General features: G+C 37.6%; 1 protein-coding gene across 3 annotated transcripts in view; it reads right to left on the bottom strand.

The window, feature by feature from the left end:
* The window catches only part of PPP1R1B (protein phosphatase 1 regulatory inhibitor subunit 1B), a 103,395-nt gene that overhangs the window by 56,385 nt on the left and 27,668 nt on the right, over positions 1 to 19,342 (bottom strand). For all 3 annotated transcript variants that reach the window (XM_070728991.1, XM_070728993.1, XM_070728992.1), the window contains exon 4: positions 10,702 to 10,777. In XM_070728991.1, the coding sequence (XP_070585092.1) occupies positions 10,702 to 10,777 (76 nt within the window). The remainder of the gene's footprint in view (positions 1 to 10,701; positions 10,778 to 19,342) is intronic.

Genomic DNA, 19,342 nt, shown 5'->3' with positions numbered 1-19,342 from the left:
AAAATAGGGTAACCACTAGTAAAATGCCACAATGAAACACAGCATAACTGAGGCCAAATCAGGAACATATTTCAAATCCCAAAGGATTACAGAATGGGCTTGTTCAATGCCTTGACCCAATGCTCAAGGTTTTCAGCGTCTTATGGAAAGCCACTGGGGTTGCACATATCTGAATTTCACAGTGGGAGGAGGTGGGAAATGGATGGTATGCTATTGCAAAGGGTAAGCCACGAAAGAAAAATCCACATTTCCTGGTGCAGTAGGGAGATCAAACACTTCATTTTCAGTTGGAACCCCCCGCCCCCCGGTCATTTTTCCTGCACAGATGGAAATTTATTATTTATTTATTTATTTATTAGATTTGTATGCCGCCCCTCTCCGAAGACTCAGGGCGGCTAACAACAATAAAAAAGACAATGTAGACAAATCTAATATTAAAAATAAACTAAAAAACCCCAATTTAAAAAACCAATCATACAAACAAGCATGCCATGTATAAATTCTATAAGCCTAGGGGGAAGGGAAACATTTTCAATTCCCCCATGCCTGACGACAGTGGTGGGTTTTAAGGAGCTTGCGAAAGGCAAGGAGGGTGGGGGCAACTCTGATATCTGGGGGGAGCTGGTTCCAGAGGGTCGGGGCCGCCACAGAGAAGGCTCTTCTCCTGGGTCCCGCCGAACGACATTGTTTAGTTGACGGGACCCGGAGAAGGTCCACTCTGTGGGACCTAACCGGTTGCTGGGATTCGTGCGGCAGAAGGCGGTCCCGGAGATATTCTGGTCCAATGAAATAGAAAATGATTGAAATAGTCACATCATCCCAATTCACTTCAAAACACTAACGTCATACGATCCCCACACCTTCCACCATTACTGGCCTATTTGCATTGGACAGTCAGTTTTGTTTGGGAACCAGTCTAGAAAGAAAGACAATTGTTCTAGTCCTACCTAGAGGGCAAATGACAATTAATGCAGCATGACATATCTGGGCAAATGAGATTACTCATATATCTGGGTCAGCTGTGATGACACAAATACCGAATTGTATCAATTGGACAACTATAAGATACATTTTCTCTTGTAATGTCACTATGGCTCATAATTCTAGACATCAAAAGGCAAGCCAAAGCTAGAAGAGGGTGTTTAAATAGTTTCCCATGATTTGAAATCTATACATCTGTTTTTTATTTTTTTTATTTATTTATTAGATTTGTATGCCGCCCCTCTCCGAAGACTCGGAGTTTTTGCAGTTTAAAACTTCATTTGCTCTTTTTTAAATTTTTGCAGGGACATCATATTGCTGATTCATATTTGGTTGATAATCAATTACTATTCCAAGATCTTTTTCACAAGTACATCTGCTAAACCAGGCACCCTCCATTCAGTAACTATGCATCTGAGTTTTGTTTCTTCTTGTTGCTTTTGTCACTGTTAAATTTAATTCTGTTATATATAAATCTCTTTATTTTTATTTATATAGCCAGCCTTATCCCCACCAAAGCAATTCTGAGTGGCAAACCAAATTCCAATATAAAAGCCATAATGCAAAGAACTGATAAATTATATGCTTCGTGGAGAGAATCTAAATGGTCCCTAAGACAACTTGATATCTTATGACCCAATATCTTGATGGAACATAATGAAAAATATTGTAGTATACATTCAACTTATCAAAATTATTTTGAATTTAATTTCTGCTTTCCAGAGCATTAGCTATTCAATATAATTTTCTGTCACTTGTAGGCTGTTCTGTCTGGGTCCCCCCAGACGCCAACACCAACCAAAAACAGTAGCCAGACACACTGGTAAAAAGCAAAGGCAGTTTATATAATTCAAAGCAAACACAGGTAACAAAAACTGTTCTTACAGACAGGAACACTATGAAGCTTCACAGAGGTTTCACGAAGGCCAGGCAATAAAACAGGATTCTTGCTGGCAAAAACAACGCTGGATATAATAAAACCCACGCCTCCCCCAAGTCTTCCAGACTTCTAGGCCACAAGCCAAGATCAGAGACGCCGAGAATCGAAGCAAGGTCACAGGACTCCCAATTGATAACTCTCCACAAGACTGTAAGGGCGGGCCTGCCTTTTCAACCCTGCTGAGGAGAACCACACCCAAACCCAGCTGTTGCCAATTCAGGGATGGAAATACCTTTCTAATTGGCCCGTCACTACCTCATGTCTATTATAGCCTGTGCGTCTTCATCCAATGAATCCAGGCTACTAGCTGGGGAGAGCCCCCCCCAGGGGTCTCAGGCTGCTCTCCCTCCTCCTCTTTCTGACGTTCCTCTCCCCCATCTGCCTGGTCCTCCCCCTCCTGTTCACTGTCCTCCTCCTCTGGGCATGGATCCGGCAGAGATCCAGCCGGTCCCTGAAGAGCCTCAGGCTGAATCACAACAGTAGGCTTAACAAGTGAGCTCATTTTACTAAGGTCATTAATAAAAATGTTGAAGAAGTCTTAAAACTTGAGGTATATTTCTTTAAATCACTTCACCAGTGAGCCCATTCTGAATATAATTTTTGGACCTACTATGTGCACTCTTGTCACCTTATGCAATGCATTTCTAATCAGAATGTCATGGAGTATTTTCTCAAGTAATTAAGATATATTAGGTCTACAATGTTCCCACATCTATTAATGAAACTCCCAATAAAAAAATCCATGCTGACAAATCCATGCTGACTTCTGCTAATTATCACATTGTTTTCAATGTGCTTACAGCTACAGATTTTTATTGTCTTTCTAAAATTTTCTCAGGTATTAATGTCAGACTGATTGGCATTTGGTTCTTAGAATCTTCACCCACTCACACACACACAACACACACACACACACAATTTGAAGATAGAGACATCACTTGCTTTCTCCAAGAGCTAAAATTGGAAAGTCAGGTGGACAGAATCATTATATGTAAAAATGGAGCAGGTGTCCCCATTCTCAAATCTGGGAGAATGGCCAAAAATCTTTTAATGTAAAATGTTGAGATCTAGGATTTAATTCTTGGAGTTGATTTCTGAAAATCATCTATATATGACTTCTTTCTTGCCTTCAATAAATCAGCCTATCTGGCCACATCACATCTATAAGCTTTGCTTTTAGTTAATGAATGCATGTGGGATTATGTTTCTGGAAAATCAAGATTTATTGCCATGTCTGGCATTTTTCTTTGGTTATCTGGCAATTTTACAGTTCCAATATTTTTCAAAAATAACATATACAATACAATTTTGATTGTATTGCCTTCTCTACTAAACAAATAATTCCCTCAACACTGTCAGACTTTCTACTAAATCTGCACTTCTATTCTACTAGTTTTTCTCATTATTCCTATCACCCATTTCCGCCCATGTTGACTGTATATTTGCAATTTGTTGCTTATATCCTAAGATTTTTATTAATATTATTATTATTATTATTTTATTATTATTATTTATTCGATTTGTATGCCGCCCCTCTCTTCTTCATTGCTTATTTGACCCCTATGACAATCATTAAGTTTCATACCACATGATTCTTGACAAATGTATATTTTATTTTATGTACGCTGAGAGCATAGGCACCAAGACAAATTCCTTGTGTGACCAATCACACCTGGCCAATAAAATTCTATTCTATTCTATTCTCCTTCTCCGTTTTCTTCCTTCACTGAAGTTATCTGCAAATGAACTTTTAAAGATCTCTAATTTTAGGTACTCCCACACAGTTTTAGATTCTTTTCCAATTTTCCTGTCCTGCCGTTAAAGCTTATCTATCATTGTTCTGAGTTCATTAAAACAGTTTTCCCTCCAAGTCCTAGATACGGCTCTGTTAGTTTCTCTCCAAATGAAGAACTTCAGTGTTAAACAATTGCTTTTCACTAAGTGTTTTTCAGAAACATTTGGGATGGCTTTTTGTTCAGATCTTTTTTATATAGTTTTTTTAAATGTGGATAACCAGGGCTGGGCTGCTGTATGGACGGGGGGGGGGGGGGGGGGATGCAATGGGGTAGCGAAAATGGAGTTCTACCCCAGAGCACCCAATTTGCACTGAAAGATAGAAACATAGAAGACTGACGGCAGAAAAAGACCTCATGATCCATCTAGTCTGTCCTTATACTATTTTCTGTATTTTATCTTAGGATGGATATATGTTTATCCCAGGCATGTTTAAATTCAGTTACTGTCGATTTATCAACCACGTCTGCTGGAAGTTTGTTCCAAGGATCTGCTACTCCTTCAGTAAAATAGTATTTTTTCATGTTGCTTTTGATTTCCCCCCCAACTAACTTCAGATTGTGTCCCCTTGTTCTTGTGTTCACTTTCCTATTAAAAACACTTCCCTCCTGGACCTTATTTAACCCTTTAACATATTTAAATGTTTCGATCATGTCCCCCCTTTCCCTTCTGTCCTCCAGACTATACAGATTGAGTTCATTAAGTCTTTCCTGATACGTTTTATGCTTAAGACCTTCCACCATTTTTGTAGCCCGTCTTTGGACCCGTTGAATTTTGTCAATATCCTTTTGTAGGTGAGGTCTCCAGAACTGAACACAGTATTCCAAATGTGGTCTCACCAGCGCTCCATATAGCGGGATCATAATCTCCCTCTTCCTGCTTGTTATACCTCTAGCTATGCAGCCAAGCATCCTACTTGCTTTCCCTACCGCCTGATGTTGAAAGAAAATGCAGGGCGTCCTGCATAAGCCACGTCCACAGTGTGGTAGTAAAAATTTGGTAGCCCTCCACTGTGTATAACTCATGATTAATGCTATCCTGAATAGCATTACTGTACATGTAAACTCATTATCTCATTTTTCTTCCACTCATCTATCTTGCAGGTTGCTAATACAAAGAAAAATCGCTCTTGCCAATAGGCCTCAAATGATCATTTGCACAAAGTTTTTGAAATCATCCACTATTGAATCAGAGAATGCCAAATGGAATAGACCCACTTCTTTCTTTACTCAACACATCACTCAAGCCATTTTTCTAGTTTTGGATTCAGCTTGGTTGTCCTGGGGAGCTATAATACTGGGAGAATCTCAATAATCAATAATTAATTATTGATAAAATATATAGATGTGTAGAGATGGACGAAATGACAAACTAAATTAAGGGAACAAAATACAAAAAAATCTAAAGAATTATGGCAGGAATGGATTCAAAACAAAAACTGAAAATGTAAACAATACAAAGTATCAGTATATTTAGAAAGAATAATGGAAATGAAGTAAAAACATGAGATGAATGATTTCTCCTTTTCTTTTCTTTTTCTCTATCTTAATACCATGTTTTACTTATGAGATTTATATTTGAATGTACATAATTTAATAAAACATATAGAGAAATGAATGACATGTTCAAAAGGCAATAGAAATGGATTAAGATCTTTAAAAACAAAACAAAACATGTAAGAAATACTTTCTTTTTTTGAAAACAATAAAGAAACTTTAAAAAGTCTACGGAGAGGGGCGGCATACAAATCTAATAAATAAATAAAATAAATTAATTAATTTAAAAAAATACTGGGAAAATCTATTGTGAGGTAGACATGCACACTGTTTCCAATGGAAGCAGAGAGGATGTTTATCTGCAGAAAGGCCACTGTGTTTAAAGATAGAAACAAGATTTTTTTTTAAAAAAAAATATTCAGACATTTAAATTAATTACTTGATATTAATAGATTTTACTCTTCTCATCATTTTGCTCAAATTACTCTTGCATGAAGAACTATCTTGACAGTGGCATTTCCAAAGCTGATCCGACCATTTGCTTTTTTATAATCTTAACAAGTGCCCCTGGGAAGTGGAGGATAGATTGCGTGCTAAAGAATATGAATTAGACCAGTGTTTCCCAACCTTGGCAACTTGAAGATATTTGGACTTCAACTCCCAGAATTCCCCAGCCAGCGAATGCTGGCTGGGGAATTCTGGGAGTTGAAGTCCAGATATCTTCAAGTTGCCAAGGTTGGGAAACACTGGATTAGACCATACTTCTCCTCTCAGAGAAAGGTCTTACAAATTTTGGAGACAGATTCAACTACCAGTTCAGTGGTCTTTTGCTCATAAAATGCTAAGGAAGCTCATCATCTTATTTCCTCAAGGCAACAAAATACTTTAGTGAATTCAGATATTTTCCATTAAAGTTAATTATTAGAGAATTGTTTTTAACTGATTCCCAAGAGACAAGGATAATTTTGGTGACATAAAAAAACACCAATTTCTGGAAGATCTATGTTGGCATTTTGAACAAATCTCAATGGCAATTCATTAGCTGGATGTATTGTTAATCACATTTATTTCTCTGTCTCCAAGATTTTCATTTTTAGCTAACGGTGATACTTCATGAAGGAATAAATATAAAGCAAGTTTCATATTTCATTGACAAGCCCATTTACTGGTTTTGAAAGATGAATATTAAAATACTTGAAATAATTACTGACTGTTCTTCACCAGTCAAACTTAAACTATTCTGTGTCACTTTAAAAAAAACTTTTTCATTTGAAAAGAGAGAAATGTTTTAAAATTAAAGCAACAAAAAGAACTCATCATTTCAATTTGTTTTACATATACATTTTTAACATATTAGCTTATCAATGTTTGTTAGCTTAAGGTTCAGGTTAACAAGCTTTAAAGGGGAGGAAAAAAATAATATTATGCAGGAGATTAATTAAAAATTGCTAATTAGCCTGTTGATTGTGGCCAAGATTATACAGCAAGATACTATGAATGAAATCATGTCTCTTGTATATTAGCCTGGTGTTAGAAAACATGACATTCTCAGTAATTAAGTAGGAATAATTGGATTTACAAGAAATGGATTTGGTTTCTTGCTCTCTGGCATCACGAAACGTACACTTATCTTTGTGGAATTGTTTATAGTTATTTCTATGTAATCTATACAATTAGAGAAAAAGAGAAATAATCCAGTATATATCTCAGAATCAAATTCAATTCTCTTTCAATTCCAATCTTTCAAATAGTTGTGACCATGTGAAGAAAAAAATATGGACATTTTTTCTTTTCTCCTATGATACCAAAAACAAAACACATTGTGAACTATGAGTAAAATATGCACTGATCATTCGTTAGAAGGTTTAACTTGGATAACTAAATGAAGGGGGAGGAGTATTAAGATCCAGTGGGTAAGTTCAACCTGGGAGCCAGGCTATAGCACTTAGCCAAGATATGATTGCACCAGAAGAATTGTAACACAGAATAGTGGTTTAGGTATTGAACTTATCTGGGAAACCCAGATTCAAATCTTCCATTCATTCATTCATCCATCCATCCATCCATCCATCTATTTATTTTGTCCAATACATAATACACATTAAAGAAAAAGATATATAATAATATAAGTAAAGAAAAGAATAGAAGAAAAGATATAAAAGTATAGGTGAACATATTTGAAAGGAAGAAAAGATAAATGAGATAAGGAGAGACAATTGGACAGGGGACGGAAGGCACACTGGTGCACTTATGCACGCCCCTTACTGATCTCTAAGGAACCTGGAGAGTTCAATCGTGGATAGTCTAAGGGAAAAATGTTGGGGGTTAGGGGTTGACACTACTGAGTCAGGTAATGAGTTCCATGCTTCGACAACTCGGTTGCTGAAGTCATATTTTTTACAGTCAAGTTTGGAGTTGTTAATATTAAGTTTGAATCTGCTGCGTGCTCTTGTGTTGTTGCGATTGAAGCTGAAATAGTCATTGACAGGTAGAACGTTGCAGCGTATGATCTTGTGGGCAATAGTTAGATCGTGTTTTAGGCTAAAGGTATCACTTTTGTTTGATGATCATTTTTGATCATTGATATTTGGGCAGGTATCATTTAAGAAGTGTTCCCTTCTAAACTAATAATAAGCTAATGCTTGCAACGAGTGATTTGAATAAGAATTTGAATCAACATACAGTACTATGCATCCTTATAAGCTCATCTCAGCTCAGTAGGAAGATTTTTGAGTTCATTTTTAGCTCAGGTTTTTCATCAGTGAATGAAACTAATTCACTTAAAATCTGCAAGGTGAATATGTTGCTTGAACAAACTGTACTTAACCGAGAGTGTTGAAAGAAATTCAGTATTAAATGTTCTATCCCGTTTAAAAATTAGGCAGGTTGAATGGAAGCATAGGGAGGGAGGGAGGGTGGGTTGGGGGCGAGAGAAAGGGAGAGATGAGTCATCCCATCGCCCTAGAACTGAGTCTCTCTATTCAGAATTAATATAGTTAATGCAAACCAATACAGAGTTTGTGCATATATAACACCCACACATATTTAGTTTTCTCCACCATTTTCCCCATGCCCCTAAGGTCACCTTCATTTCGGCAAAATAGTTTTGAAGCAGATGGAGTTTAAACTTTTTATCAAACATAAAAATTCAAGTTAGGTGCAAGAAGGGTCAGCTATCACATTCAAATTAAGTGCAAAGGAGTCTGTTTCTTTAAACTACAAGTTCTCCAGGAGCCTAGAAAAGAAATTAGCAGTAAGGGAGTTTTATGCAAGTGTGAAAAAAGCAGTTGGTGAAGATGTAAGCATTTGCAGTTAACATTTTTCAGAAGAACTGCATTCAGTTGGAAGTTAAGCTGCCCCATCCACAAATGTTAATATTAGCTAAATTTCCAGTGTTACAAGTCTTGTTCTGACATTAACTAAGAACATTTTAAAGTGATGCATCCGCTTTTCATTTCTGTATTTATTTAGGACATTTGAGTGTGTTTATTTGGATATGTGAGTGCAGAGGGGAGGAACAATTAATTCAAATGGAGATTATAAAGCACTATTTCTTTTTTAAAAAAATTAGAAATTTGGAGATACATGGCTGGAAAGATCTTAAATGCAATAATCTCAATTAGCTTCTCTAATCTAGAAAAGGCACAGGATTAACCCTGGAAAGACTCTTTGAAGTTACTAACTTTAAAAGTTCAATATTTATATACCACATTTTTCAGAGTATAAGATGCACCTTTTTCCTCCCTAAAAGAGGCTGAAAATTTGGGTGCGTTTTATACTGTGAATGAAGCTTTTTTCAAAGCTTTTTTCCCCAGCCCTAACAAGGCTCTTACCTTGCAGCTTTTTCATGGTTAATCTCTCCAAAGAATGTTTTTCCAGCCGTAAGTTTTTGCGGGCTTTTTTTCATTGCTCTACTTGCTCTGAATAATTTCCAACCCTAATGAGGTGCTAAGGATCTTCCCAGCTCTTACTGGCTTGCAGCTCTTTCATTGTTACTCTCCCCAGTAAGGTTTTTTAAAGCCCTAACCAGAGGATAAAATAATGTGCTGAAGCTGACCAGACTAAGGACGCTAACCAGATGAATATCTGGGTAGGCAGGTATCTTCCTCCCAAAAAACTAAGTTCCATCTTATACTCAGGTACGTCTTATGCCCCCCCAAAATACAATATGTTATACTGTATGCTGCTTTTATCTAAACAAGTCTCTTACAAATTAATGGGAACATTGCAATAAAACATTGGTAAAAATAACAGTGCTCCAACGAACATCTACAGGTTCCAAATCCATCGTAGGAGCAGCAGAGCTTGAATTCTGCATATCTTCAGCTCATCTTCACTTCTTTTCCATTTAAACAACAATTTATTTACCTTCTCTTTAAAAAAGAGGTGTACAAAGGATAAATCTTGACAAAAAATTATGATATGCACATTATTTTCTCTCCAGTCTTGCTCCTATAATCTGCCCTGAAAGTCTATACATGCAACAATCCTTAGAATAATTTTTAAATGCTTGTCAGTTTGTCATCTGTTATTCATCCACCTATGCATCATCTCTTTATATAGCTCAAATCCAGAGTTCTTAAAATGTCCTACTCTCCTAAAACAAAATATTTTTTCTATATAAAATGACTAGGTTCAACTATTATTGCATGTGAGATAATGTAATATTAAATAAATCATATTTGACTTGGTCCATGTAACCTGTTTAAAACCATAAATAAGGATTTCTAGGCTACAACAGCATGATTAACATTCTGTGTGCTAAGATAAACCAAGCAAAGCAACTAATGAATTGGTATGCTTGGTATACAAACCAGGTCCATAGCATCTTCTCTTGAGAAAGACAGACATGTTTAAATTGAAAATAACTAATATATATAGTGAAATATCTAACACCTATAAATCATCAACTAACAAGTTTGTAATTTCCCACCATCTTCAAATAAAACTGTAAACTTTGAATACTCGATCGTTTGAGGCTAAAAGTATATTTTATATTTTGGAGAACCTGTGAATGGCGCATCTCAAAATTATGTAATGGGAGACTTGTTTAATCACACAATGGCTGCTATAAATGGTCAGTAAAAAGAATACATTTAAAAGACACGTTACGCTTTCTACAACTCCAGAGGGGTCTTTCTGGAGTCCAAAGTCATTACTTTTCTTTTTCTTAGAAGAATATTTTTAAAAATGAATGTGAAGTAGGAGTTTGGGGACAGTAAAAGCAATGTTTAAGGGTACTTTTGTGCCTGCACATACCATTAACCCAACCCTTACTATGTATTTATCTATAAAGCAAGTCTATAATGCCCTTCTCAGGAAGCACTGCAAATATTTTTTCCGGTGTGTCAGTTCTTGCCCTGTAGCTATTGCTGCTATGAAATCCAGAAACCAGTGCAGCAAATTTTATGGTAGCAGGGAGAAGAATTTAACTCTGTTTCTCTATTAAGTCTCACATTGTGAATAGCAAACAATAGAAAGCTATCTTACCTTTAAGAGAAGGGGGAGTATAGACGCAAGGGGCATTCCTTTTGTTTTTAAGGTGGTATCCTTCACCCAGACTTCTCTGGAAAAGCAAGAAAAAATAGACAAGAGATTTGAAGGCAAAACCTTTAATTTAAAAAGAAAAAAGATTTTTGCTATGAAATAATACAGAACAACAATTTTAACCAAATGGCTAAATTAGAGTTTTGTATCCAGGGAGCATTTTCTGTGTGCATATAGGACTGTATATACAGTTAGATTGTATACAGTATATTTTTTCACAAAACATTTGTTGCTTAGTTTTTCATCACTGTTTCATAAAACCACAAAACAGGGTTCTGAAGCATGTAGACTACAACCCCCCCCCCCCGCCACCACAATTTTATTTTTAAATCTCAATTAATTGTGCAGATTGGGGAATGACTCAATCATGAATTCATAACTTTAGGAGATTGGTCTCACAGGGAAAAAAGGTGATACCTCTCCTAAAGAGTTGGTGTCTGTGATTTTGACATTGTTTTTACCCATTTTATTAGATGATGATCCTTTGGTCAGTTAAAGCCTTGGTTTGTCTGATTAATCAAACTAAGCAATTTTATATTCAGAACATTGATGTGTCAACAATGCAATCAGTGCAATCTTAATTACATAGAACAGTAGTTAAGGTCCTGGAATTGGAACAGGGGAGACTTTGAGCCAAGGTGTCATTTGACTACAAGTCATTGGGCATCTTGGGCTAGTCCAGGGGTAGGCAAAGTTGGCTCTTCTGTGACATGTGGACTTCAACTCCCAGAATCCCTGAGCTCGCATGATTGGCTCAGGAATTCTGGGAGTTGAAGTTCACAAGTCATAGAAGAGCCAACTTTGCCTTCCCCTGGACTAATCATTCTTAGTCATTCACAGTTGTTGTGTTGGGAGTTAAATTATAAATAAAATAATAAAATGTTCCCTTGAACTCCCAAAGGAAATACAGGATAAAAGCAATTGTACTAAAAGGAATTGTAAGCAAACCACAGCATATTTTATTTATTTTTATTTGTCAAGTACATATAGGTAATATACATGGATATAACATAGTCATAAGTTGGGTACTGATAAGAGGGAACATTAGGACAGGGATGGTAGTTATGCACGTGTGCTTTACTGACCTCTTAGGAATCGGGTGAGGTCAACACTGTGGACAGTGTAAGGGTAAAGTTTTGAAGGTTAAGTGACAAAACCACAGAGTCAGGTAGTGAGTTCTAGGCATTAACCACTCTGTTGCTAGAGTCCTATCTCTAACAGAGTTACCTCTTTCTACAGGCAACGATAATAGCAGTAACAAAGCCACTCTTCGCCATCCAAATTACATTCCTTTTTTTTTTTAATTTTTTTTTATTATTAAAATATAAACATGTACATCGTATAATACAACATATGATACATTACATAACATAAAACACACAATACGGGATAAAGGGAAAACAAAACATATAAACAAAATCGAACAGGTAAAAGTGTCAGCGAATAAACAGGGGAGTTGTGTTGAAAACGAAAATTAGATCCAATTATATTTGCTTAATACCATGTTTCAAATAGATTATCAAAAATGTTGAATGCCAGAGTTGAAATAAACATATTGTAGAGAAATTAACAAATAATAATAAAGTTTCATATTTAAATACAGTGGAACCCCGACATAAGAGCTGCTCTACTTAAGAGCAACTCGAGATAAGAGCTGGGAGGGGAGAGATATTTTTGTTCTACTTACAAGCCCAAATTCGAGATACAAGCGCCAAGGAGCTGTCTCCTGAAGCCAAACGCTAACTTCCGCGTTCGGCTTCAGGAGACAGCTGCGAAGCGGCGCGCGTGTTTTAAAAGGTTGCAGCCGGCCTGGGGGGCTCGGGGGGGGGTGCTTGCAGCTTTCTTTCTTGCTCTTTTTCTTTCTCTCTTTTACCTTCCCTTCCACTATTTCTTCTTTTCTTTCTCCTTCCCACCTTCTTCCCTCCCTCCCTCCCTTCACTCATTCCTCTCTTACTCTCCCCTTTCATACGTTTCCTTGCTTCCTTCCTCTGTTCCTGTCCCTTCCCCCTTTCTTTCTTTCTTTCTTTCTTTCTTTCTTTCTTTCTTTCTTTCTTTCTTGCTCTTTTTCTTTCTCTCTTTTACCTTCCCTTCCTCTATTTCTTCTTTTCTTTCTCCTTCCCACCTTCTTCCCTCCCTCCCTTCACTCATTCCTCTCTTACTCTCCCCTTTCATAAGTTTCCTTGCTTCCTTCCTCTGTTCCTGTCCCTTCCCTCTTTCCTTCCTTCCTTCCCACCCTCCGTCCATTCATTCACCCATTCCTCTCTTGATCGCTTAAAGCCGGTCCCTGGTGCAAAAAGGGTTGGGGACCTCTGTCCTACAGGATTGGGTGGCAGAGAAGTTGAACATATGTAAATTTAAAAGTTTAAGAAAGTTTACAAGTTAAGTGAAAGAAACTTCATTATTCATTTATATGTACATGTACATTTCTTTATTAAAAACATGTCTTTCTGCATAATTTAGACTAACTTTGTGAGTTTTTTGAGGGCTGGAACCAATTAAAATTATTTACATTAATTCCTATGGGGAAAAGTCGTTCGAGATAAGAGCTGCTCGACTTAAGAGCCCAGGTCCGGAACGAATTAAACTCGTATCTCGAGGTACCACTGTATATATAAAGTCTCATGTTATTCTATAAGATAATTGATTACTTTATACCAGATTTGTAACAGTTCAAGGTTATATTTTACTTTTCAATCTTATAGCCTAATGTTCTCGCTTTTGCTTCCTAGCCAATTATAGAAGGGGTCCCAACATTTATTAAAAGTATCCAACGATTCATTACTAACTAGTAAAGTCAGTTTCGACATTTCTGCGCAGTATATTATTTTTTAAATTATTACTTCATTTGGGGGTAGCTCATCGTTTTTCCACCACTGCGCATAGGTTAGTCTTGCTGCCGTTGTTACGTGGATGATTAAGTGTACTTGAGGTTTCAATAGATTTTGTCTGATTATACCCAATAAAAAACATTCAGGAGTTTTGTCAAGTGACAAATTTAAAATTTCGTCGATCCAGATTCCAATCTTATTCCAGAATAGTTTAGCCTTAGTACATTGCCACCATAAGTGGAAGTAAGTGCCCAATTCTTGTTGACATTTCCAACAATTTGGTGAGAGTTTATTATTCAATTTGGTTAGCTTAATTGGAGTAATATGCCATCGATAAAACATTTTGACCAAATTTTCTTTATAGGAAGTGGCAATAGTCAATTTATAGTTCCTAGACCAGAGTAGTTGCCATTCCTCCTCTTTAATTTCATTTTTAAGGTCCAAATTCCATTTCTTGACATTAATTTTTGTGTTAAAATTGTCCAATTCATTGTAATTTAAGTAGCAGTAAAAATTTTTGATTAGCTTATCCTGTGGGCCTATACAAAGCTTATCTAGCAGGGCATTTTTTCTTATCCCAAATTTTTTTTTGTCTTTGTTAAATTTAGTTTGAATCTGAAGGTATTCCCACCATTCCACTTTTTGCCCCAGATTTTCAAGTTCTAGTCTTGTTTTGATTGCCCCATTTGGGTTTAGAATGTCTTTATATCTTATTATGTTGTTTCTTTTGTGTAAGTTAGGGTGTACATAGGCTTCTAAAGGGGCGTACCACATGGGAATTCCTTTGTAAAGTTTAGTTACATTCCTGAGCAGTGAAAGACTATAAGCTTCTTTTTCTTATGATTCTCAGAACTAAAATATGAATGTGTTCATTATCATCCCGTATCTACATGGGCATCAGCTTCTGGATGAATGATCTCCGAGTTCCAACCAAAGGCAAAATAGACCCAGCATGTCTGAAACGTTTATAGCCTAGAGTCACGTATAGATGAATGTTCTGAGTTGAATTAAGGAGGTGTATAATAAAGAGAACATAGCCCTTTTATTAAATAATTACAGCGTGCTACATAAGAAACTGAGCTGCAAACTATTAATCCTCCATTTAAATAGTACTCTTTACATTAAGTTATAGTTTATTTTAAGTAAGCTGTGATCTCTTTAAAAAGTCTCATGCATCTTATATTCAGTAAGGAGGGAGAATTAATTGGTATATTCCACAGGATAAGAGCCAGTTTGATGTATAGTACTGGTTAAAGTGCCAGATAGGAAACCAGGGGACCATGAATTCTAGTCCTGCCTTAGGCATACTTCAGGGACTTGTCCAGATAGTTGTCAGAATTTAACACTGACTTGAAGGCATCAAAACCCAAACCAAACCAAGCAAAAATAATCCACAAGTATATATTTTTTAAAATGCACGCTTTTATTTAAATAACTAAAACACGTCATTTTGTTACTTTGTGAATAGCATTAATATAAGATGATCACGATAAAATTTCTATCCTGATGCTATGACTGTTTACTGGACAAATTTAAATGAAATCTATTCCTGAGGATGCTTTTATAGGTTCAGTAGGATCCTTACATTTTGTCAGGATTTATTTAAAAAAAGAAGTGAGAAGATAGAACATTAAATTTTCTTTGAATCGAGGTTAGCTTTTGTTGTGGTTGGCTCTGGCCCAGCTCCTGCCCCAGGGAATGGGGAGGTGGATGCAGGGGAAAATTCAACATGTCACAGGCCTGTGTTATTGCCGACAGAATCAGATCAGAGCTTAGTTTCATCGGACGAAGAAGAATGTGGGAGTGACTCAGCAGAGGAGGGCTTGGCACATAGCCAAGGCAGTCAATCTTCCTTATCTTCTATAGCTTCAGATGATGACATTTTGGACCCACGCAAGCGCAGAATTATGCATAGAAGAGACCAAGTAAGAACATATTACAGGAAATAAGGGAGGCCACCTGTGTTTGGGTGGAGCTCCAGTAATTAGGGCTGCTGCTATAAATAACAGCATGTGGGTTTGGCCATTATGGAAGAATATCTGTTGCAGTTTCGTCAGGAATCTTGTGTGCTGGACTTTGTTGCTATTTCACGCCTTTGAAACCAAAGCAGAGCAGCATGTGTGTGTGTCTCCCTTCCTTGGAAGAAGGGGTGTGAAGTTTCTCCACAACTGCTGGCTAAGTACTTAATGACTGCTTAAGGGAAATTGTACAGACTATCTGATTGTTTTGGGAAGAGTGCTCTTTGCAATACAAAAAGAGTGCTTAGTTTATTTTGACTTTTGTGATAAAGAACATTGTTTTGAATTTTCAAATGTGTGTGTGTCTGAAATTTGTATTCTTGAATTTTCGGGAGGCTACTATCAGAGAGCCCGACAGAACAGCTTTTTCCTAAATATATGTTTAGGAAATACATATACAGTGATACCTCATCTTACAAACGCCTCGTCATACAAACTTTTCGAGATACAAACCTGGGGTTTAAGATTTTTTTGCCTCTTCTTACAAACTATTTTCACCTTACAAACCCACAGCCGCCATTGGGATGCCCCGCCTCCGGACTTCCGTTGCCAGCGAAGCGCCCGTTTTTGTGCTGCTGGGATTCCCCTGAGGCTCCCCTCCATGGGAAACCCCACCTCCGGACTTCCGTTGCCAGCGAAGCGCTTGTTCTTGCGATGCTGGGATTCCCCTGCTGGGATTCCCCTGCAGCATCGCAAAAACACAGAAGTCTGGAGGTGGGATTTCCCATGGAGGGGAACCTCAGGGGATCCCAGCAGCGCAAAAACGGGCTCTTCAGCTGGCAAAAGGGGTGAATTTTGGGCTTGCACGCATTAATTGCTTTTCCATTGATTCCTATGGGAAACATTGTTTTGTCTTACAAACTTTTCACCTTAAGAACCTCATCCCGGAACCAATTAAGTTTGTAAGACAAGGTATCACTGTATAAGCTTGTGCTTATGTGTATTTTAGCTAAACCTTCTTTACACTCTCCATATCTTGCCAAAACAACATTCGAAACATGTCTGGGTAGTACAGAAGGAATATAGTTGGAATGCATGTATTGCAGTTCTACATTCTATAATCAGGAGGCAATGTAATGGTAGAAAGAAATTTAAAATATGGACAGGTGCTCTATGAACGGGACGATTATTTGCATTTTCCATTTAGAGGTTGAAGAAGCTGTATCCTCAAAGAAGGAACTGCCACCTAAAAACCTTTTCACTGCAATATCTCTTTCAGACTTATTATCTCCCCACTTTGGAATGAAGAAAAAATTGCTGAATGTCCCCAAATTGTTCAAGAGATAATATCTCTCCTATTAACCCGAGGGAAAATAAACAGTTTCCTTCAAAATACAGTACCTGTTTGTAATTGGTATGACAAACACTTTCAGTTCTTTGAAGACTCTCAATGTTAAAGTTTTCAGAAGAAGCAATAAAATTGTCCCAGAAAGTCCCATTAAAGTAATGCAAGTCAAGTTATGGGTTTGGACAATAGGCTAAACTCCCATTCCGTATAAGAAAACATAATTACTGTACTGTACTGTGTTCCCCCTCAATAAGCCCCCTGGTGGCTTAACAGGGTGCTTTAGTGACCACAACACATCGAACCATTATCAGGATCAAAGGTTATTTCAAAGACTGCCTCTCCTATTACATCCCCCTGGCCCACCAGGATGGGAAGGCAGGATACATCACAGGTTCCATTAATTAAAGATTGTGCTCTGGTGGGACCACCAAAAAGGGCCTTCTTGGTGATGGCCTTCCTTTACGGAACATCATTCCACCTGAGGTGGACCCAGGCCCCATCTTTCAGCTTTTCCAGAAGGTCCTAAAAACATGGCTTGTCAGCAGGCCTGGAGACCACAAACGGAGATGGAGCTGATTTGAATGTATTGTTGTACAGGGAAGGGGGTTTAGAATTAATGGCTCTAATTGCATGGTGGAATACCTTTTTTTAGAATTTTGTACGCCAGTCAGAGTTGTTGTTGTTGTTGTTGTTGTTGTTGTTATTATTATTATTATTATTATTATTATTATTATTAATTGGATTTGTATGCCGCCCCTCTCCGTAGACTCGGGGCGGCTAACAACAGTAATAAAAACAGCATATAACAATCCAATATTAAAACAGTTAAAAACCCTTATTATAAAACCAAACATACATACAGACAGACATACCATGCATAAAATTGTAAAGGCCTAGGGGGAAAGAGTATCTCAGTTCCCCCATGCCTGGTGGCAGAGGTGCGTTTTAAGAAGCTTACGAAAGGCAAGGAGGGTGGGGGCAATTCTAATCTCTGGGGGGAGTTAGTTCCAGAGGGCGGGGGCCACCACAGAGAAGGCTCTTCCCCTGGGTCCCGCCAAGCGACATTGTTTAGTTGACGGGACCCGGAGAAGACCCACTCTGTGGGACCTAACTGGTCGCTGGGATTCGTGCAGCAGAAGGCGGTCCCTGAAACAATCTGGTCTGGTGCCACGAAGGGCTTTATAGGTCATAACCAACACTTTGAATTGTGACCGGAAACTGATTAGCAACCAATGCAGACTGCGGAGTGTTGGTGTAACATGGGCACATTTGGGAAAGCCCATGATTGCTCTCGCAGCTGCATTCTGCACGACCTGAAGTTTCCGAACACTTTTCAAATAAGTAGTAGTAGTAGTATATGTGAACTGGGCAACTAAACAAACAAACAAATAAATCCCTGTTTTAGCCAGGACTAGTGGTAGTACATTCTACCCTGTATAGGGGGTCCAAATTTCTATTGCTAAGTGAGGCAGTTATTAAGTGAGTTTTGCGCTCTTTCACCACATATATTAAGTAAGTCAGTGCATCCCCTGTGACTTTTCTTGTTAGGCAAAGTGACCACATGACCTGGGGACACTGCAAATGTCATAAATATGAGCCAATTGCCAAGCATCTGAATTTTGATCATGTGACCATAGGGAGGCTGCAATGGTCATGAAAAACGATCATAAGTCAATTTTTCAGCCACACTGTAACTTCAAATGGTCACTAAATGGGCTGTTATAAGTTGAGGACTACCTAATACTAGCATCTTTCCTTCTCATTCTTCTAGCATCTCATTGTTGTTTCCCTACTTAAAGTTACAAGGGGTTAAGCATAGTAATAATAATAATAATAATAATAATAATAATAATAATAATAATAATAAATAATTAGATTTGTATGCCGCCCCTCTCCGTAGACTCGGGGCGGCTCACAACAATAAAACATCATATAAAAATCCAATGTTAAAACAGTCTTTAAAAACCCCCTATTAAAACAGTCATACAGCTCAAACACACCATCCATAAAATCAAAGGCAGCTAAGGATATATCAATTCCTCCATGCTGGAGACATAGATGAGTTTGCAAAAGGCAAGGAGGGTGGGGGCAGTCCTAATCTCCGGGGGGAGCTGATTCCAGAGGGCTGGGGCCACCACGGAGAAGGCTCTTCCCCTGGGTCCCACCAGACGGCATTGTTTCGTCAACGGGACCCAGAGAAGGTCAACTCTGTGGGACCTAATCGGTCACTGGGATTTGTACGGCAGCTAATCTAATTAAGTAAAATAATCTAAATACTTATTTTATTTATTTACTTACTTATTTACTTACTTACTTACTTACTTACTTACTTATTTACTTATTTACTTATTTGTCAAACATGTATAGGATAGTATTAGTTTGTACAAACATGTCAAAAGTAACAATAAGAGGACAATAGGATACTAGGACAGAGATGGTAGCAGTGATGA

The sequence above is a fragment of the Erythrolamprus reginae genome, chromosome Z (genome assembly GCF_031021105.1).
Source record: "Erythrolamprus reginae isolate rEryReg1 chromosome Z, rEryReg1.hap1, whole genome shotgun sequence".
Classification (NCBI taxonomy): Eukaryota; Metazoa; Chordata; class Lepidosauria; order Squamata; family Dipsadidae; genus Erythrolamprus; species Erythrolamprus reginae.
The sequence above is the reverse complement of the archived record's forward strand: the minus strand, read 5'-3'. Positions and strand labels throughout refer to the sequence as shown.